The sequence below is a fragment of the Dromaius novaehollandiae genome, chromosome 1, assembly GCF_036370855.1.
Source record: "Dromaius novaehollandiae isolate bDroNov1 chromosome 1, bDroNov1.hap1, whole genome shotgun sequence".
In the NCBI taxonomy this organism is placed as follows: domain Eukaryota; kingdom Metazoa; phylum Chordata; class Aves; order Casuariiformes; family Dromaiidae; genus Dromaius; species Dromaius novaehollandiae.
This window is the reverse complement of record NC_088098.1, coordinates 72,655,380-72,678,217: the sequence shown is the minus strand read 5'-3', so window position 1 is coordinate 72,678,217 and position 22,838 is coordinate 72,655,380. Positions and strand designations below refer to the sequence as shown.

Here is a 22,838-nt window from a genome sequence, read left to right as displayed (position 1 = left end):
ATTCCTGAAGACATAGCTTTAGGTTTTAGACTCAATATATACAGAAGCCAAAATGTTTTGATGTTAGGCTTCTATTTATACAAATGGTTCTGTACTTATGGTCCATGTACCCCTTCAAAGAAACAGAGATAAACAAAACTCCAGGTAACAAAGGTGTCTGCTACATGGAACTGCATGTGGGACTGGACATGTAGTTAGCTCACTCAACACACTGAAAAATGAAGCTTTATTTTAACACTGGCAAGAGAAATTAATGTATCTCAAAATTCAATATCCTTAATTTTATTGGAAATTTTTCCTTACAATTTTTTATTACCATTTATTGCAGTTGTGGCCAAGCAAGATAAACAACAGTGCCTGTATTTATCATCTGAATGTAAAAAGTCTTTTCCTAGGCTTTAATTTAAAATACATAAGCCAGTGGGCATATTCCTTCTATAACAAAGTCGTAACTCCTTTAATCACATTAGTGGAAAGAGAGTTTGGGAGCCTAGGGAATTTTCTTTTACAAGCAGCATCTCCTCTGGAGTTAGCAGATTTAAATTTTTCTTTGATAAAATTTCCACTGGGGCTTTGGCTCTGGCCATCAAGTCTCTCCAAGCTGTTCTCCTGAGTGAGCTTCCCCACAGAGGTGTCTGGGTCACTGCTTTCTGCTGGCTTTCCAGCACGGCTGTACACCGCTGAAACCACGCTGACGCTGAACAGCACCGGAGGCACAATCTGGGCAAGTCTCAAACTGGGGCCTCACCTTAAAGAGTCACTCCTACCACGCTCTGTGTTCCCAGTGCCTGTCCTGCCTCTTATTTATCTCCCCAGTTTTCTAAGCCTCAGCATCTCAAAGAGAAACATGGGAGAGGATTACACAGCCAGGTGTATTTTGTCATAGAAATACCGGAAATTAATTACTTCATCCCTGCAGCTAAGTGCCAGTACCTAAAGCCTTCTCATTTCCTTGCAGTGATACGACCTGTTTACCTTCAGTTTCATCTGTCGACTTGCTTTCATTTACCAGTGCCAATTCTCAGACTTAACGGGTAAGTCATGGTTGATTTATGACTGTTCTCATGACCAGATTAGCTGCCTGGGCAGACAGCAATCCCGGGGAGAAACCAATACCTGGGAGAAAGCAGAGGCTGGGGCATGCACGAGGCTCAGTACTCCAGTATGAGCCAAGTGGCCAGGGGAGGACAAAGGTGCCTCTTTTTATTGTTTTTTAATCTTAATATTAGGACTATCAATATAGGCTTTTTTGGTTAGGAGAAGCTGTATGTAAGAATCATTGATGCCTGTTTACTGTAAGTTACAACATATTAATTAAAGTGCTTGGGGTGTTTTACCTTTAGCACAGATATAAAGATGTGTTCACTTACCAGTCATTAATTTGTATATGTCAATGTAAACCAAAATTTTCTTAAGCCTGGTTGAAAACATCCTCTCTTATTCCAAAACTCACTTTTTGTACTCTTCAGATAAACATCGTCATCAATGACTTACTCTGAGCTACAGGCAGGGGTTGATTTTGTAGAAGCATAAGCAGAGAAGTTGAGGCCTAAGAAGTTTTCATGATATATATGGATTGTGTTGTTGCAATGTTGATAAACAGAAGCTATCCTCTTCTTATCCTCAAACGGTATAGGGATTTTCCTTGTCTGTTAAAAAATAAAGATATTATGGTTGTATTAAGTAGAATACTTGTTTTTCCTAGCATTATTTTTTGTTATTAGGAATGTGCAAGAGTTGTATTACTATACTATGATAGTATGATAAGGATGAAACCTTATCATCCTTATGATAAGGATAAACCACATGAAAGTGGTTTAGCTAGTGAAAACTACACCTTTATTCGTTCATTCTTTGGTACAGACAGGCATAGCTGATAAACATGCAAAGCAGATAAATGAAGCCATGCTTGTTATTTCCACAGATCTCCCAGCATGATATTTTCAGACATCATGACGCTCGGCTTCTGTCAGCCGGTAGGGAGGTAAATAAATTAAGCGGTACGCAAACGCGACCCGGCCGGCTCAGACGTTGCCACCGCGCGGGGCTCGGGCGCCCTCTGGCGGTCACCCCCCCCCCCCCAAGCTGCCGATAGGGGCAGGGGAGGGAGCATTTCTGAGGAGTGGCACCGCGCGGGGTGCGGCAGGTAACGCCTCCAACGGCCGGGCCCGCCCCGGAAAGGCAGGCCGTCGCCCCTCCCCCCACCCCGCGGCCAGGCCGCGCCGCACCGTGCCTCAGGCGCCGCCGCGCGCGCCCGCCAACGGCCGCCCGCCAGGGAACGAGCGCTGCGCGGCGCTGATTGGCGCGGCGCGGGGGCACGTGACGCGGTGGGCAGGGCGGGGCGCGACGGGTGGGGCCGCGCCGCGGGGCAGGGGGGGCCGCGCCGCGCCGCCCTTCCGCTTCTCGCAGGGGGCCGATCATGGGGGCGCAGCTCAGCACGGTGAGGGGGCTGCGCCGGGGGGGGCTGGGCCGTGGGGCCGACCGGGCAGGGCGAGCGCGCTCCTCCTTGCCCTTCTCGTGCCTGGGCAGCGGGCAGGAGGAGAGGGCTGGGTGACGGGAGCGAGGCTCGGCGGCCGCCGCGGGCCAGGCCGCGGGCAACGGTCGGTCCCCAGCGGGCGCCGGCGCGGGGGGCAGCGGCGGCCATGCGCAGCTTGTGGTGCCGGTGGGATCAGCAGTCGGGAAACGGGGCTGCTGTAACCCTGCCCGCCGAGCTGCGGGCGTTTGCGTTTGAACGCGGCAGGCATCGCGGTGGGTGTGCTGGCAGCCGTGCCATCATCGACTCCTTGGAAGCACTGATCCTCGACCCCTTCTGCTTTCAGCTTCCCGGTCATGGTTGATTAAAGAAGCCTTTGTGCCAAAGGCTGTGTCCAGAGCGTGCCTACCGGGAGGCTGGTGCTTGATGCAGCCTTTTGACAGCAGGCATTTAAGATCCTGACTGCCATAATTTTGTTTTTTCGCAGCTGTCAGTGCTGCCCAGGTTCACTCCAGCTAGAAATCTGGCCTTTAAGTCTCTTAATATTAAAAAGTTGTGTTCCACCTTCTCCTATAAAGGCTGCTTTGAGCATAGCTAGGGTCCGTAGTTTATTTACTGAGGCCTAAATGTGGGTGGGAAGAGGACCATGGCATTTTGCTGTGATTCGTGTGTGTGTGTGTGTGTGTATATATAAAAATAAAAAAAATATATAAATGTGTATATACAAAAATATAACTGCACTGTGAATCCTGAAAATAGACAGGAATGCCTATGGGTTTTTTTACTAGCATCTCTGAATTTCTGTGCTCTTGCAGCTGTCAAGGCTTTCCTGTAAAATAAAGGTCATTCAAACGTGTTGCAGAGATAATTAAGATTCCTGGTATATTTAATGCTTATATAGTGATAATCTAGGAAGGAAGAAGAAGGTATTTGTTTTAATAGCTCCTTAAATACTCTAACAACAGGGTGGTTCTGTGACATTCTTATTGTTGCTGCCTCCCATAGGCCTTGGTATTTGTGCTTATATGAACACTAAATGCTGTGGTGTATAGAATAATGGTGTTTGTGTTGGTTGCTGTGGTGTGGAAGTTTGGGGATTTTTTTCTTTTTACTCAATTCCCTGAACAGTTTTTTCAATATCCAGACTGAAGGCTTTAAAAATATTAGCCTTGCAGCTGCTGTTGCAGTAGAGGTCTCTTTCAGAATCATGTTTGCTGAGAGACAGATTTGTGATTCTATTATCTTTAGCATGCATCATTACCCTTTTCAAGCAGCTTCCTGGCATATCATTTCATTCGTCTGATGCACCTGCTTAAACAATTCTGGCTGTAGGCTCATGAGAAACAGGATGGAGGTGGGTGCAAGATGTACTAATTTGGGTACAGCTGCCTATTAAATTACTTAGAAAAGAATTAGATAGATGGTAAAGCTACAGAAGTAAAGAAATGCCCAGCCCTTCATCCTTTCATCATCTTCAAAATAAAATGAGAAGAATGTTTAATCAAGGTTACTTAAAAATTGGGTCTGGATGAAGAAGTAGGAGAGGGGGGATTGGAGCTTAGGGTACAAGATCTTCTTTCCAAAGAAGCATTTGTTTTCTTTGTTTACAGAGCAGTTGGTGGAATATCCTGCCGTAAGCTTACACAATTTACAGTGGTTTCTGATTGATATGTTGCCCTTTTCTTCAGATATTCTTGGATCTCAAGTAATGCTGGCTATAAAATGCACTTCCCAAGGGATATAATTCCAAACATTTAACTATGTTTTACTTGCCACGCCTTAGTGGAAAGGGCTGGCAGTCTCAATGCCATGGTTTCGCCTCTTCTTGTGGCCTTTTTTGTTTTCCCACAGCGGTCAGTTTCCATTAGTAAAAATTCCAGTTCTATTATTAATTTTGTAATCTTTGTTAGCAGAGCTTTGTGCCTTTGGAAACTATGAATCACCAGATCTTCATTTAGTGACTGCTGGCCTTATCAGGAGCCAGTCACTCTACTGCTGTAAATTAATGCAGCTTCCGTGACTGCAGTGCAACTGTTTTCATGGGTATCTTGATATACCCTGCGATAAGAGAATACAGAACATTCTTAACCCTGAGAGTATATTTCTTAGCAAGGACTTTTTAAAAATCTTTTTACCTGTAATTCTTATTTTCTGCCTGCAAGATGACAACACAGCTCTTCTACTTCCTTATTCAGAATGTATCTGTATTAGTGGGTGTGTAGCTGCTTTCCAGGCTAGATTCCATGGGGCTCTTGCATTAACTGACGGTGAATAACAAATTGCATTCCACTAGGGTAATGCTGTGTTAAAAGAATATATCAAAATTAAACTTCATTCTTTTGAAACAGATTTTGTGATCTGGTGAATTGTTTCAAAAAGTGATGGTTATGCACCTTTGGGGAAGAAGGAGGTAGTTGTTTACTAAATAAGACGTAATAATGGTAGTTTGGCCCTGACATCTGGTGACCCAGAAGTTATTTGCAAAGGTGGGAGAAAAGATTTCTCTCTGCTTACAAGTGGAGAAGCCAACTTACAGAGGTGGTAGTTCTAACTCCACTCTCCTGCCTTCCTTGTCCTCTGTGTCAGCAAGCACATTCATACTGGAGTTGGGACAGAGGCCAAGTTTCTTAATTCCTAATATCAGCTGCTAGATCACAGCTGCTTTTTTGCTCATTTAGGATGGCCACCTCTTTAAATAAAACTTTTAACATATTAATATCACATTTGAAACATCATCTGTTGTGGACTCAGTTTACTGTCTCCACCAGGTCTTAGTCACCTATTGCAGTTCTCATTAAATAATTTATTTGCTGCTCTCTCGCTTCCTTTTACTTGTTTTTCTTACTATACTGTGAGGTGCCTCTCACTTGCACTCTTTTTCCCTCCTTTTTCTGACTCACTAACAAAAGTTTTTCCCACAGCTGCTCTAATCTGATGGTTTTGCAGGAATTACAGAATAACATTCTTGTAAACTTAATTTTTTTGAGAAACAAGTTGTGTGTTGCTATGGCAGCATCTGCAAATAAAGGAGAAAAATGTAATGTGTGTATGACATGGTATGCTTTCAAGCTATACCTAGTATTGATATCTTTCAAATCTGTAAAACTGCATTTTGAGAAGAAAGAATTTATGCTCTCCCATTTTTTTCTATTAAAAAAAATTGCACTTGCCAGAATTTTAATAATCAGGACATTTTTCATAGCTTCCTGACAGACTGATGCATTGTTTAACAGTTGCATCACCATTACGGAGATAGGAATCTAAAATAGTGGTCAGGTCACTTCAAAACAAAATGAAAGTGAAAGCAGACCAGACATCGCTCTGAACTCCTTCCAAGAATAAGTAAATGCATTGTATGCCATTTAAGTAGTTTGCTAATTTTGAATTTTCCGTTCAATCTCCTCTCTTTCTCTCCATAGATATTATGGGAAAATGCTGCAATAATGCTGGTTTTCCACTCTCCTATGTGAGAGTAAAACATTGAACAATAGATTACACAGTTGGAGAGGATTTTTTTCAAGAAGTGGTAGTTCGATTTACTCTCCTGTCCCAAGATAGGATCAAGTCTAGCTAAACCATTTCTGACAAGTGCTCATCCAGCTTGTTCTTCAGAACATGTAACAAAGGTGATTTCTTAGGCTGTTATAGTGCTTAGCCAACTTTGCAAGAAAAGTATCCCTGGGAGTAGGCACTAGAGGCCAAAGTGCCAACCCTTAGGTCAGTACTGGTTTGGTAGCCTCTGCGCTTGTAGCCTGCAGGTGAGAGATCTTCAGCTCTTTGGACCCACTGAGGGCCTGAGCTAAGTGCATATGGTATTGAGTCATGTTCAGAAGGCCAGGTAGGTGATGTAGGTCCTGCACCTGGGGAGGAATAACTCCATGCACCATTACATGCTAGGGGGTGACCAGCTGGAAAGCAGCTTTGCAGAGAAGGACCTGGAGGGCTAGGTGGACAAGTTGACCATGAGTCAGCAATGCACTGTTGTGGCAAAGAAGGCCAGTGGTATTCTGGGCTGCATTAGGAAAAGTGTCAGCAGCAGGTTGAGGAAGGTGGTTCTTCCCCTCTGCTCAGCACTGGTGAGGCCACACTGGAGTACTGGGTCCATGTCTAGGCCCCCCAGAACAAGAAAGGCATGGACTTAGTGGAGCAAGTCCCACAAAAGGCCACAAAGATGATTAAGGGATTGGAGCATCTGATATATGAGGAGGGGCTGAGAGAGCTGGGAGTGTTTAGCCTGGAGAAAAGCAGGCTCAGGGGGGATCTTATCGATGCATATAAATATCTGAAGGGAGGGTGTAAAGAGGATGGGGCCAGACTGTCTTCACTGGTGCACAGTAACAGGACAAGAGACAACAGGCACAAACCGAAACACAGGAGGTTCTGTCTGAATCTATGGAAAAAACTTTTTACTGTGAGGTTGAGTAAGTTGTCCAGAGAGGTTGTGGAGTCTCCATCTTGGGAGATATTCAGAACCTGGCTGGACATGGTCCTGGGCAACCTGCTGCCGTTGACTTTGTTTTGAGCAGAGGGGTTGAACTAGATGATTTCCAGAGGCCCCTTCCAGCCTCAGCTATTCTGTGATTCTGTCTCTCTCCTTTCATCTCTCCCGTCAGCTGTCATGCAGCAGCATGGTCTCTTCTGTACTTTCCTGAGTGATTGAATCTCTCAGAACTAGGTAGCCCACACATTAGGCCTTACTGCTGGCTGGTAGTATAGAGCTGGAGAGACTTTGGTTTGGAAGGATGGTACAGTATGTGGGTAGAACCTGCTCCTGTGCTGTGGGACTTGAACCTGGGCCTTCTAGATGCAAGGGGTGAAGTATACGCTCAAATGGGTATAAAAAAGAAACAGGCTACCACGATGGTTTCGTTTGGCAAGTGTTGTGATATGACAGGTCAAAAGCAATGTGGGCTAAAAGTTACAGCTCAGGAGTAATGCCACATGCTTACAATACAAACTTAACATGTTACACTAGCTGGCATTTTTTTAATACTTCCTCTTCCTGTTCATATTATTAGCACACAGAAACGCGGTTCTCTTTTGGGCTGTTAGACTTGCCATGTCATACTAGCTTTTCCTCCTTATGAGAATAACTTTTCCTTTTTGTGCAAACAGCGGTGATAACGTTCTTCTTGTATTGCTCCAGTTGGGTTGGATAGTGACGTACCCATTATGGGTAATCTACAGGACCTTCCTGAAGTTTTTCGGGAATCCCCATCCTCCAATTACTCTGAAGGATCCTGAAGTGAAGTATGCATTGAGGCTGATTGATAAAGAGGTAAGTCCATGTACAGCGCTGAGTACGTAGACACCACGCCATGAATACTGTAAGATGTTTGTAGCTTCCTAAATCTTGGGTAGTGTTGCAGCAGGTCTGTAACTTGTTGGAAATTGTAGCTGTTTTGAAGGCTACTGAGTTTTGTTTCTAATGAAATCATGCAAATGTTTATATTTGAAGTAAATAAATTATTTATAAATGCTCCTTGCCTAATATAACTGAGTTTTGCAGTGCACATTCCTGCAAGCCAGTTTGTTTCCAAAGAAGTGAGAGTGGAGAACACTGCTTTAGAAATGATCAAACTAGTTAGTAGTTCCTGTCATGTGTGGCTCATGCAGTAGAGTACATCAGCAGGAATTCCTAAAATTCTAAATACATAAATATATATTTATACAAAATCCTAAAAATAGATTGGTTACAAGACAGAAGTCACACTGTCAGGCAGAGCAGGCAATTCTCATGATCAATAGCATTCAGCATAGTAGCTGCTAGAAATATGTTGCTATTGATTCCTCTTATCAGATGTATGTACTCTGCTGCATTATAGGAAAAAAGATCTTTAAGCAATGTAGTCCAAGCAGCAGCTGAGCTCTGTCAGCTCCCTTTTTGCCCTAAATGGAAGATGTTCTGTATCGCCTAGGGATGCTCAACTGTAGATCCAGTTTTCAGAGGAAAGCCTCAGCCCTTTCATTGGTGAATCTCAGTATCAAAAGTTGATGACTCAGCTGTGTGAAGGGAGCCAAATCCCCAAGAACTGAAAACTTCAGATTTCCCTTCAATAAACTGAACATCAAAAGTATGAGATAGGAATCTTGGCTTTTAGGTATGAAGTTATACCTGAGGACATCTGTAGTGTTGATTCTTTAACTGCATAGATTTTAAATATTTGCCATAGGTGGGGCTAGCCAAAAAATTATCAGAATGATTTTGATAAAAAGGACTTCAGACTAGAAGAGAGCTTTCTTGAAAGTATGCAGAAAGCATTGACAGTTTTGCTTTTTCTTTGTTCTGTCTATCAAAGAAACAATTATTTTGTTTGCAAACTCTGGTTTCTTGGGAACTGAAAGCTTCCCTATGGCTTGGGCTGGGCTCCCTTACTGCATTTGCTTCCCACGCATGCTGCAACAATGCTGTTACTATGTACTCCCCGTCTCCTCCTGAAATCTGTCACACACAGTGGTGACAGATGCAGTCTGCCTGACCTGCAGAGGGGAATGGAGCTTGAGGTACTGCACATGCCTCTGAGAATCAAACTGCTTGAAGTTTTCTGATGTATCAGTTTATAACAGAAAACAAATCACATTGCATTTTTTGCTAAATGCTGATTTTTCTCACTGCCCTCTGTTGTTATTTTATGAACATGGGATGGAGGAATAGCTCTTCTGTAACCAGCTGAAATGCTGCTGCACTTGATAACCTTGATCAGCTGAGAGAATTTGAATGACGGATGTATTTAATTTTTTGCATAAATGGGAAATGTATCCTGGAAATAGAAATTGCTCTGGAAAAATGATAACTTGGTACAAGAACTGCTTTTTTTCCTGAACCATAATTCAGTGTTTTCAGTAGTGGTTTCTAACATTGTGCCAAAAATCTGGTGCAAACCCTGTGACCACTAGTAATATACTTATCAGCATTGCTGCATCCACAGGTAAATGAAGGAGGAAATAAACCAGAGAATTTGTGGAATACTACAGTTTATATTTTACAAGCTATTAAAAATTGATGAGAGCTTTAATCTAAAAATACCTATAACTTACACAAAAACATTTTAAAGTAATTTGAGAAAAGAGGCTTTCATTGTGGAAGAAGAACCTATTCAAGACATCTGTGTGGTTGGCTAGGGTTTACCTTCAGATGCAAGAGGACTTCTAGTAAGCTGGCTCCATCTTGTGCTGTTGCTCTCAGTGCTTCCTCAGCCTGACTGAAGACCCTGATATTTTAAAAGTTCCAGTTGTTCCTCTTACCTTGCTGGTATTCATCACTCTACTGTTCGTGACTATGAAGCTGTTTGTAATGTCACACAGTCAGCCAGATCACCAAAATTAATTGTATTTAAAACAAAAAATGAAATGTGTTTTGGGGATTAGCTGAACAGGGTAATTTTTAATTTGAAGAATTTTGATGATATGCTAATCTTCTTGTCATCCACTAGTGCCTTCTCAAGTCATCTTCTACATCAAAATGATTAATTTGTCTTATTTTGAGACATCTGTGGTAGTTTTTTTGTCATTGAGCTCCCTCATATTTAAACTTTACATGAGAAATGAAGAACTGATTAGTTTCTTGTCTTGTGGTGGCCTCACAGACAGCAATGTAAATGTTTGCACCATTTAGAAAGTTACTGTTTTGGCTCACCTGCAGTATCTTACCAGGTTTTGCTGTTAACATTTAAATACGCATCAGGAAAATCTTTCCATTTGTCTTGTACATTTTTTTTTATTTCTCTATTGCTTCTAAATATTTTGAGGAAAAGTTAAGTTTTCAGTGAATTTGAATGAAAAGTTCACTCCTGATACAGAATTGCCACATTCAATGGAGTTCTTTACTTATTACCTCCTTACATTATACAGAATTTTCAGTTAGGAATCGCCTGTCCCCCAAAAATTTAACTCTGCAGCAAGGCTCACTAGCAACAACATAGCTGATTATTTTTTCTTTTCCTCTTCCAGGAAGTTAGTCATGACACAAGAAAATTTCGATTTGCTCTTCCTTCTGTAGATCATGTTCTGGGTCTCCCTATAGGTATGTCCTGTTTTTCCCTGCCAAGAATCACAGTGTTATTATACTTGTCTCAGAAATCTAAAGCGTGACTTGCAAGAGTCTTAAAATGTCTTAAAATTTATTACTGTTATAGTAATTTGCATTGTGATACCAAGGCTTTTTTTCTTACAGTTTGTACTGTTGAATTTTAAATGCTCTCTATGTGGCTTGAGCCATCAGCTAGTATTCATAGCACTGTAAAACAGTCCTCATGGTGCGAGTCATGCAGTGCAGTGTCTGAAATCATGTGTCCTTGCAGAGAATGTACATCTAGCTTGTTTCTTTGAACACATTAGAAACAGATGTTGGCCTTTGGTTCTGTTTTCCAATCTTAACTTTCCACTGAGCATTATTCCCCAGATGCTTGGTCTTCGTGGTCTATTTCCATCCCTCAAGGCGATGCTCATAGCTACTTCTCTCTCTCCTCTAATTCATGCATTTTACCAAGTGATCTGCTAACCTCTGAATTTGCAGCCAGTCTCATGGAACTTTTTAATCGCCATGAAGCAGATGTTTCCTTAGCCCTTGCCATATGCCTTGTTATCTTCTATAACAGCTTAGTGCAACTGTTTCTTACTGCTTATGTAAAGAGCATATAATTGTGACTTGTGTTTGATAGGAACTGCTGCTTTAACCATCTCTTATGATGTTCTGTGGATCAGAGTGACCTGATGTTACCTAGTTACCTAGTCCTTAGCATCTTTCCAGCTTTACCATGCGTCATGTTCAGGTTCACTTTTATTTAGGACATGCTATTCTTTTGATCTTGTTAAGTAGTCATGAAGGGCAAAGCTAGTTTACTTCACTGTGGAGGGGGGACTTTGGAAGGAAGGGAAGCTGTGAACTGGAGAGAATGTCAAAGCAGCTGGGAATAGCAGACTTTGCAGCTTTGGGACAAATACTGGAGTGCACCCTGCATGTCTGACCCAGCACCGGCATTTCACTTTTAGTAGCCAGCTAGAGTGCTGCAGAAAAAGCATGATTAACTCTAACAGCAAGTAGGAGCCTATATGGCTTCATCCTTCTGGTTAACCTAGAGTAGAGTCAAGGAGATCCTTGTGCTCCCCAACATTGGCCGTCCTGTCAGTGACGGCGTAAAGCTCTAATGAGAAGGAGCATAAAGTATGTTTTTCCCTTTGGGAGAAGCACTGTTTCCTGAGTTTGTACTAATTCTTGTATGGCTTACCCTGACAGTGGCCTTATCTATCCAGATTCACATTGTGAAATATTAGTGATAGGTATGTTCCAGAAGGGGGGAAAAAGGCCATGGCTTGCCTGGGAAGAAGGAACCAGAAGCTGCTGCTGCAGTTCTCTTCAGTTCTCACCCAGCAGGAAGCACATGCTATTTAATGTGCATACGCTACATATGCCTCACTGAGAGGATTATTTAATTATTAATAAATATTGCATTTTATCTGTGTATAGCTTCAGGTCATTTATAGTTGCACTGTTTCCAGGCTCGCACACCATCATCCAGACTCTTCTGACTCACAGACCTCCAGTTTGCCAAACTAGCTCCCAGTAAAATCACCTCTTTGCACACACATGGAAGGCAGAGGAGCAGTACAGTCTTTGAAGAGCTACATCAGTCTTAAGGATAGTAGGTTGTTCTGGCTTAGTGGTGTTACAATAAGGAAAAACATTTTTCCCCCCTAAATATTCTTTAATTATGATGTCTCTTAAGGGCATTGGAATTTCATAGGAAAATCTTTTAAAGAAGTTAAATTCTAGGATTTTTTCATCAAAAATATACATGTTGACAAACTGTGGAGAGATTTCGTGGACAGTTCAGCTAATGTGCAACAGGTTGAAATGTGACTGATACACTTGAATGTTGAGCTGGAGAAATAACAGGGTTAGAAAGCTGCTTTATGTCTAGGCAGCCTTAGCAATGGCAGCTAGATCTCTAGTCCTCCTGGTAGACATGAGCCATCCCTTGTGGAAGTAAGAACAGTTACTTGTAGCTAATGTGTTAATAAAGTGTGAACCACACTTTCAGGTGGCAGTTGGCAGTTGTCCTTGTATGTTTTTTTTGTGTGTCCGTATGTGAGAGAGAAATCACACTTTCTGTGTGGAACATTTCACTTGCAGTTAGGGCTTCGGTAAATATAAATACCCCAAAATATCAAAACAGACATGATAGACATATAAGGTTAGCAGCTGAATCATCTGCCCTTTCAGGTAGAATCTGTACATAGCTAAGAACAACTCTGGCAAGGTGTTAAAATGTCAGAAAAATGAGAGAGGAAAAAATGGTGTCCCAAAACAGGGTAGTTAAGACAGCTTTGAGATGCCATTTGCGGTTTATGCCAACCTGATATGTCCAGTGAAAGAAAAATCTCTTGAAAGCAAACTGATTTTTTTTTTCTCCCCTGCATGTAGGACAGCATATCTACTTGTCTGCACGGATTGATGGGGCTCTGGTTGTTAGACCATACACTCCTGTTTCCAGTGATGATGACAAGGGCTTTGTGGATCTTGTCATCAAGGTGAGACTATCACTGTGTTTTACTAGACTGGGCAACTTCTGAGCCCAGTTTTACACTTGCAGTGCTATGTGAAGTCTGATTCTACTGTGATGTGCCAAGTTCTGTTCAGTGATCTGCCATTATGGGTTTTCATTATTGTAACAAGTAACGTGGTTACCTACAATCCATACAGCATTTTGCAGGCACTTCTTTAGTCCGTGTGTCCTGTGAGCTGCTATGTAGCAGACTGCCATTTTCCAAAGTCTCTGTACACTTGCAGATGTTCACACGCTTTTTTTAATACTTTTGAAATAATGAATTAACCTTGCCTCAACCATCAGCTCGTTCTGTGGCTAATGTGATATTGCCATCATGATGACCACAGATTATTAAAAAGAAGCAGAAGAATTGCTGACCTAGTGTGGATGTCTGATGTGTTTGACAAGAGTGTGAGTTTAGGTCTTTTAGGTCTCGTGGTGATGTGTGTTTTGTCTCTTGGTAGTTAGAGTAAGCGAATATGTATTTAAAGCTGATAGGAATTTAAAACCTGAATTCCTGCACTGGATTTCTTGTCAGAATTTTATTCTTGAGTATTTTACTTGTTTACAGCTAATAACATTTTGTTTATTTACTGTTAAAGTGAATTTGTCTTTTTCTACCTACTTACCTTCATGGGTGTGTTTTTGGACACTGAAGACATGGCAAAGGAAACTATAAATCTTTGACTCATAGGAACGCTTCACAGACCTGTCACTCCCAGGATGGCTCTCCATGCATGCAAATGCTGCTGTTCTTGTAAAAGTGGAGCTTGTTTCAGCTTAAAACTTTCATAGCCATGTGAGCGAAACCAAAAAAGCACACTTTCAGCAGTGTAACTACCCACTGATACCTGTGGGTGAACAGCTGAATCTTCAAGTAGTTGGTGTCCATTCTTTGGTTACCCTAGCCTTGAAATGAACAAGTCTGGGGAATATTCCTTTGCAACTGAGCTGTCAAGGTACTTTCATAGATTTTTTTTTTTCTATTTGGATTCGCAGTGACTGTTTTTGGTTTTTTTTTAACGTGGGTGTCAGTTGTGTTGCTTATTTAGAGAGCTTTTCTATGTTACAGTAATACAATGGAGAGATTGCTCGTCTGTGCCTAGCCTGAACAAAATCAGACCAAGGTTGGCATTTTAATTTTTCACAGAAAACTCGCCAAAGTGATTCTTTTTTTTTGTCAGTTGAATCTGCCTTCTTGTAGGAATTTTATCCTTTGAATGAGGAATATGAATACATAAATATTTGCATGGCAGAGATACGGGCAAATGCTCATATTTAAGCTGTGGGATTAATTGTTTCATTGTTGTTTTTACCAGGTTTACTACAAAGGTATCCATCCAAAGTTTCCTGAAGGAGGGAAGATGTCTCAGTACTTAGACAGCCTGAAAATAGGGGACACTATTGACTTCAGAGGACCAAGTGGCCTGCTTGTCTACAAGGGAAAAGGTAAGGCTGACTTGGAAAATATTGTTTATCCAAAGTAAATAACACAGGAAAACATTACAAGATTTTGATGGGTGAATAGTAGTACCGTTCATGTTTTTTTCATCAGGGTTCACTTCTTTCTCTGTGCAAAGGAAACTGTAAGTCTCTTAATTATGTCAACAGCCATCTTTGGCAGGGCAAGGGTTACATGACTGTAAAAGTGCTTTTTTTTGATACAGTTCTCAAAGAAAGGAGTTTGCTCCCTACTTATATGGACATAGTTTATAGACTGGTAAAAACACTTGGTATTTGTGCAGTCCAATGCTATTTTCCCACGTGAAAATAAACTTTAGCAGTAGGGAGTACTTCTATGCCAGTATGAAGTGTGTCAGGTAGGTATAGTGCTGCCACAAATGTGTCACAGAAACCTTCTGGCAGTCCTGTGAGCAGCAGAACTTAGAAACCTGTCTTTCCAGAGATTTGTATTTTGTGTTCATGTTATCCTGTAGGAACGGATGGATAAACACAATGTTTCTGGGAGTTTCAAACCCACTGTCAGGTTTGGCTGAAACTGACAGATCAGCCAAAAAAGAGGGAATAAATATACAAACTATGTAACTGCTTACAGCTCTTTTTTGTGGAAAACTACGCTAAAAATCATTGCTACCCAAACAGTCCAATTTTGTATTGACTATCTGGCCTAACATACAGTGCTACGAAATACACTTCATACTGGTTTAAGAGATTATGGCCTGAGCTGTTTTGCAGGGAGGGGCAGGGGGATTAGTCAAAATAATACTGGCAGAGCAGGCGCAAGAGATTCCTCCTCTTTTTCTGGGAAAGAGCTTTGTGCAATCTGCGTTGTAAAATAATAAGGCTGAAGAACCTGGAGGACTGAGTGTTTTAGCCAGGCCTTTCTGCCCATATTGTATGATCCTGCTTTCTTCAAGGAAATGATCTTTATCCCAAACTGGGGTTAACAGCAGAGGTGAAGAACAGGGGCAACTGAAGTCAGTTATGTGCAGTATGTACCCAGGAATTGTTAAACATATTTCATACTGGAGGGAAGTAGTTAAGCAGTAGTGAACTCACTGCATTAAAACAACAAAAGCACAAAGACAAACTCATAGGCCAACTACTTTCTCTCAAACTTGGCTGTGACAGTATGCAATCTTCCCTACCCTGCAGTGCTGCAAGGCAGTACTCTGAGGGTGACAAACTGTCCATGTCGTGCTTTTACTAGATGCAGACTGGTTTGGTTGATAACTGTTTGGACACTATGCTAAATCCTGTTTCCTTGCAGATTTGGGGTTTTCCCTTAAAATAACCTGCATGGGGAAAATCAGCTCTCTGAGCAGATTGGTCCCTTCATGTAGAACTGTTTCCAGAGATGTGGGCCTCTGAACATGATTGAGGGTATGGGATTTGGGCAAACAGAAATGCAAGTAGTGACAACTTGATGCTACAGTCCAGAGTAATAACCCTTGTCAGTGTTTGATGTTATCATCACATATTTTAAAATCTCTAATAACCTTTCAGGGTTTGTTTTTCCTGCCCTATTTTGCGAAGGGGAAGGGTGACAGGGCTGAAACCAAGTTGGAGAGTCGTACAAACTGGGAAGGTATCGTAGGCCCAGTGTTTGCTGCTTTCTTCAGTATTTACCATCTCTCTCTCTTTTTTCAGGCCAGTTTGCTATTCGGCCTGAAAAGAAAGCTGAACCAGTTTTAAAAAACGTGAAATATGTGGGGATGATCGCAGGTGGGACTGGTATGTATGTATAAAGATTCATACTCGGTTTCTGACATCTGATACATGTATTTCTTCATATTTTCACTTGCTCACACTTTCTTCACACTCTTGCACTTCTCTTTCAGGGATAACACCTATGCTGCAGATCATTCGAGCTATCATAAAAGACAAAGATGACCACACCATTTGTCAGCTGCTGTTTGCTAATCAGGTAATTCTGTCCTTATTACTGTTTATAAAGCTTTCCTTAACAAATGGAACTCCACTCAGCAAATGCAGCTCTTGGTGAGAAAGCACAGTACAGAAATACAAACCCTGAGGGAAAAATGAACTGAAATGTGAAAAACTTCCCATATATAAAAACATTGTAATGAATTCTCATGTTAGCATTACTGTCCAAGTGCTGATGTTCTTCCAGTTAATGCTCACTTTCTTTTGTCTCTCTGCTCTGTTTCTAGTCCAGTTTATAAACATTTTAAGACTCTGGGTTCCTTTGTGCAAGTTGTTAATAAATTTTGGGCAGACTTTCAGAGCTGTCTTTCTTGCATGAAAGAAGTAGCCATCTGCCTCCTTCAGTAATTACAACTCCTCAACTTCAGAGCAGGTTTTTCATGTAGAATCTTTCTGTTTGAGAATACATTACGTGAGATAAAATTTAAAATTGGTCTCCAGCAGCTTCCTTGAACTAGAGCTGTGATTCTGCACAGCTGTCTCCCTCCTTTCATTCCCATTCCCTCCTTCAGTCCTTCATGCATTTCTTTTGCTTCCCAAAGTTACCATACCAGTGTTGGACAAAGGGAAGATTTTTTCATCCAAGAGTACTTGTGATGTCAATAACTAGGCAACCCACGTGGTGGTCTAGTGCTAAAGTGCACACATCTCCATTTTCTAACATTCTCCTAGTATTTACCTTTTTGCTTTTAAACTTCTTCCTCCTAATGTTTATCTGTTTCTGGATTATGAGACATTCATGCCTGTATTTTTAGCTTCTTTAGGCTCTCCTCTGTCGTTCCTCTATCCCCTGATACTCGATATAGTCTAACTTCCTTCGTACCATATCTGAATTATAAGACGAGACCGTTTTTCTCTCTGGAAATTGTGATCCAAGTGACAGTGTAAGCATCGCTCTAGTGCTTTGCTACTGTATACCCCGTTAAGAGGCCTAGCGGTGCCCTCTGGTGCTGGTTGCTGCAGCTGCAGCAGTTGGTCTCTGCTGAGCAGTTGCAGGTAGCAGGGCAGGAAGATTTGCTGTGAGCAATTCAGAATCACTAATATAGGGCTAGAACTGCTTCAGTAACCTGGAAAACCTACTGCTTCTTGGGGAGAAGCTTCAGGGAACAGTTGCCTATCTAGTAGCAAGTCTAAGTAAACATCAAGCCATGGCTTTGAAGAGTTCCCATACCTAGTAACTGCAGAAATATAGAACAACCTACTGACAGATGGACAGTCAGTAAAGCTGGCAGACTGGAGTTTAAGGGGTTTTTTTGGTATGTGTTTTGCTGTTATTTTATTTTGACCCTCCTGAAAAGGTTGTTGATTATAGATGACCATGTATGTGGGTCAGTATTGTGTTTCTAACTAACCTATGGCTTGTCTACTTCTAGATTATGTTACATGTAGTCTTTTGGGGTCCTGCTTTGAGTTGATTAGACTCAGGAACAGCCTTTTTGGAATATGTGCAATTACAGGTCCAGAAATAGGCACGTTCTTGGCAATAGTTGCTGGTGCATTCCTCCTCACCCCTGCAGTTCCAGACATACTGGTGTCCATAGCACCAAATTAGTAAGGCTGTGAGGGATGATGCCGCTTTTAGTGTCTGCCCTGTCCCTCCCCTCCTGAACTTCAGCTGCTCTTATGGGAATAAGGCTTTCTTTTGGCCTTCAATGTTTTTGCATCAGGGAGGAGCAGAACTTGACACTCTGCAAAACATTTGTTGTTCCAATCAGAACTTGATACCCTTTTGGATATATGTTGTTCCACATCCTGTTTAAAAGCTAAGCAATCTCTATGTGGCAATGTTAATGAATTTTGAAGTGGTGAAGGTGAGAAACTTGACCTTTTCCTGATTGAATGGTAGAGTTTGGAGGAATAATGAGATACTTGTGCAGTGATGATTAGTTTTTGATGAAAGTTGCTTTTGTAATGGGGATGCTTACAGAGGGCTTCACTGTTACAGTGCTACAGCTAATTCCCCTTATGAATGATGGTTCTGTGTTTTGATACAGGTGTTGTTTTGTTTTGCTCTATTCTTTAGAGGGAAGGCATTGCATGTTGGTCAGAGTTCAGGGAAGTTTTGAGCCTGTTAATTAACTCTGCCACTGAATAGTCATGGAAATAACTTGCATTTGCTCTCTTTAGCTTCAAAAATAGAGTGGAATAATCTGTTGAATCTTACAGGAATGCAGAGTAGCTAATACTCAGTGGTCATCTGAGGGCTGTACTGAAATGCAGAGTGTAATTGTTGTTTTTCCTTATCCTGCAGACTGAGAAGGATATCCTGTTACGTTCTGAACTGGAGGAGATCCAGACTCAGAATCCCAGTCGCTTTAAGCTTTGGTATACGCTGGACAGAGCACCTGAAGGTAAGATATAACATGCTACCTCCACTGAAACCTTAAGTTATTGAGTATTAATGCCTGTGTTTGGTAGGAGGTGCGCTGTGCCACAGGCATACTTCCAGGCTCCTTTCTGGCTTAGTGAATTGTGTGTTTATCTCTGAATGCATCCAGTAGCGTCATTCTTCATGTGATGCACAGAAACTCTAGATGTAATCAGGCAGTTTCCAAAGCTATAAAACTCACCCCAGATGAACAGTAGGGTAATGTTCCTCTCATGACTACACCTGAATATTTACCATTATTTACTCTGATCCAGGGTGACCTTCCCTTTCTCCTTTCTCACGGATATAAATTTAAGATGTTACCTTATTGTCTCATGTTTGGAGCATGCATTAAGGCAGCTGCTGTGGAGTGTCTGAAGCACCGTATCGCACTGAGGTGTGGCCAAACGCGGACTCTTACCTACCTCTCATTGCAGGGAGGTTCACGATAGCTGCTCTATCAAGGGAGGAAAGGAAAGGAGTCAGGGTAATTACTGTGCAATTATTGTGCAATGGTAGCTGCTTCCTAGGCAGTGGAATTGCCTTTGCATTAACAGTGTTTCTCAATGAATATGTTGTTCTGACTCGGTGCAGTCCGGTTTTAAAGATTGTGTGGCTTGTAGCTGGCTGGTCTAGGTGAGAGAGTGAGCTGTGTGCATGCCACCCTCAGCCATGCAAGTCTGATAAAGAGAAGGCTAAAAAGAACTGCCTAGGGCCTCCTCTCTTCCCTAATTCCTTGTCATGCCCACCCACGTCAGGGTAGATTGACAGTTGTATTTACAGCGGTAGTTTGGGGCGGAGAGGGAAGAGCTGTATCCCTGCTCTTACCTTGTGGCCAAGAATACACTTCCCCTAGTATGGTGTAGAGGGGCTGCAGAGCACAGAGTCTGTTGCTGTTGTGTCATCTTCTGCAATTAGTTTTCTCCCTGACTCAGTCTCTGAATTTATAGGGCAGCTTGGATTCAAGTAAAAGCGCAGTTCTTTCTTTTTGATGTGTGTGAATTATGAACTGAACTGGGCAAAGCTGATAAAAATTCCTCTCTCAACACTGTTCTGCAGAGTTTCACTGCCATACCTGAAAACAGAACAAAGTTGGAAATTTTGGATAGACTAGGGCAGGAAAAATGTGTCAATCTCATTGTGCCAAAAGCTTTGGGCCAGCAGTTTTTTGCATCCAGGGCTGGGGATATGGTAGATAAACCTGCATTAACTGACTAGCTAACCTAGTATTAACTGAGTAGCACAGTGAGGGTTCCTATGGGGAACAACTTCATTGGCTAGAATTCTTGTAATGAACATGTAAAGAGTGGGTCGAGGAGGATGGATGTTGTTATTTCACAACACCGGAGCTGGGAAGATTCTTATTCTGTTCACAGCTCTGTCTGAGATTTCCTTGGAACTTTTAGGAAGCTTTTTAAAAATTAGCCCTTGTTTTCTCTGTACATCAGTTTTCCACCTTAAAAACCAGGATGGCAGTTCTTCCATGTAGTGTAATTGTGCTGAGGACATGTGAATGGAGTGTGCAAATACTGCAGGCTAGAATGTCCCTTAAAAATCCACCCGAACTTCATAGCAAAGTGACTTGCATCTTTCTTTGGCTGTCTTTGTCCTCTTTCTCCTTTCCCCACTTTCTTTTTTTTTAACAGGTTGGGAATATAGCCAAGGATTTGTGAACCAAGAGATGATCAGAGATCACCTGCCCCCTCCTCAAGATGATGTTCTGATTCTCATGTGTGGCCCTCCTCCAATGATCCAGTACGCTTGCATTCCCAACTTGGACAAACTGGGGTACACCAAGGACATGAGGTTCTCCTTCTAAAGAAGACGGATCATTCTGTGATCTTGTGCAGAAGGGAAGAGAAAATATTTAATGGGGAACAAGACAAAGTTACACAAGTGGCTGATGCACAGTGCTGAGAAGCTACATTTAGGTTATAACTGCTTCAGTTTTTCTAAATCTCTGGCGAGTAAGATATTCAAGCTTAACTATAGTCAAATTATACTCTGTTTTGCACAGAGACAGCTGTATTGCCGAGAGTGGTGCCTATTGCTCAGTTATATTGTACTTGCCATGGCTGTCCTATAGAAAGATTATATTCCATTTCAAGGAGGGGAGGTAGGCTTCTTAGGGCTCTCAATGGTTTACACTTTGTTAGCACTGTAATCAAATGGCAGTAATATCCTGCTTCCCAACACCGTGCATACGCATACTCAAAATTTTACTTGGAATGAAGTATGAAAATATATGGAGTGTGCTGGATTATTTACCTTGCTTATGCCAAGCTTTAATCCTTACAGAGCTTTTACACCATGGAGGACAGGAATGTTTGCCTTGTATGCATAATCTTTGCAACATCAGAAGCTTCAAGATGACTGTTCAGTTGAAGGATGGCGATTAACTAAGTTGCCGTGTTAATCAAAATAGAGAGGTAGACATGAACACAAAGTTTGTTTCCTGTGTATTTTGGAATGGCCTCTGTTAGATGCAAACACTTTTCCAGCTGTCCACTTTGAATAGCCATTCCCATCCCTGGGCAAAGAAAGGAACTGTGGAAAGCAGGAGGCTTTATTTACTGTTCCCCAAACAGCTAGGAATCTTTGCTTGTATGTGTTTTGAATACTGAAAAAAATACTAACTTCTGTATTTATTTTTAAATAGCAGAAGGTGCTGTAGGAGTACAAAAGCAGTTGTTCTGCATGTACCATGCAGGAAAAATATCTGGGTGACAACAGGATCATGGTTGATCTGGAACCATAGGTTGATCCGGAACAAGGGGAGCTCCGTGCTCATCGCTAGAGCAGGTTTCACTAGGTAGTCCAGCTTTGGATGTGGTAAGCCAGAGCTTCACCTGCATCTGCATAACTTGCTCAGGCAAAACCCCAGATGATTTGCTTGAAAAGGATGAATGGGAAAAGCCTTAAGTCACCTTACTGACAACAAATTCAAATGTCTCACTGAATCTAAAACTGTTTCTTAGATGCTATTCATTATAGCTCTGATTTATTTTTTTAATTTACTTTTTTACAGCAGCTTTTTACCTAATCTGCAGTAAACTTAAAGCATCTTGGTTGCAGAATCTTCTGCTTCCAAATAACAGAGATGCTGCTGAGATTAAGGCTGCCTGCAAGGAATCTGTGGAACTAAAAATCTTGTTCTGGTGATGGAAAACAGAGTGATTTGAAAGGATATTTAGTGAAATGCAAAGTAATGTGGATGCTAGTTAGTAACAAGTATCAGTGTATAAATCACTTTTTTTGAGGATTTGGGTGGGTATTTTGAAGCTGTAACTTGCCGTGTTTCCTTTTGTGCCTGTACAACAGATGGGTATTGTGGAATTAAAAGGTTAATTTTCAGTGTGAATTAAAAGGAGAAAAAGATACTATGGTTTATTTAAGGAATCTGGAATGGATAATACTATTATTAAACTTACTTATTTTATTAATTAGACTGTTGCCTCTGAGATCTTGAATTTTTGGTGTGTGCTTCTGAAACTTGTTCTCTAATACTATGCTCCAAAGTTTAAATAAGATTCAGTTGAGTTTCAGTCTGTCTTTTTATGAGGAAAAATATGGAAATTTGAGTGTAGTTACCTTGCTGCTGGTTTATATCAGTGTGGGATAAACAGATTTTTTTTTCATGACTGTATTTAATGAAGTTTACTTGTCAAAAATAGCTAGCTGGTTAAGCATAAACTGTTTTTGTATTACTTATTTTACATACTCAATTACTGGCTTTTTTTCACATCTGTATAAGAAATAAAATATCTTGCAGGTGAATCACCTGTGTGTTATTTAGCACATCATCTTCATAGATAACTCTTCAACCTCTTGAGAGGCACACTATAATTTTAAAACACTCTCTAGAAAGTGAAAGTTCAAAAAAAGTCTGTTTGTTTGCTTTAATTACCTAAGTGCTTGTCTATCTGTTCCTTTGCCTGAGTTTGGTGAAGACTGCTATATTTGGATGCCAGCTCAGGGAGTAAACATGCTTCTCCTCTTTCCTCAACCACTCCAATATATTCTTATTATCTTGATTTTGTAC

At 41.4% G+C, this 22,838-nt stretch overlaps 1 protein-coding gene across 1 annotated transcript; it reads left to right on the top strand.

The window, feature by feature from the left end:
* The first annotated feature begins 2,330 nt into the window (after positions 1-2,330).
* Positions 2,331-22,573, top strand: LOC112991518 (NADH-cytochrome b5 reductase 3). Its single transcript, XM_064516439.1, has 9 exons — positions 2,331-2,440; positions 7,620-7,751; positions 10,424-10,496; positions 12,897-13,003; positions 14,340-14,469; positions 16,132-16,215; positions 16,323-16,408; positions 18,680-18,779; positions 20,443-22,573. Exons 1-9 carry the CDS (start codon positions 2,420-2,422, stop codon positions 20,613-20,615), a joined length of 906 nt encoding a protein of 301 aa, XP_064372509.1. The 5' UTR covers positions 2,331-2,419; the 3' UTR covers positions 20,616-22,573.
* The last annotated feature ends 265 nt before the right edge of the window (positions 22,574-22,838 follow it).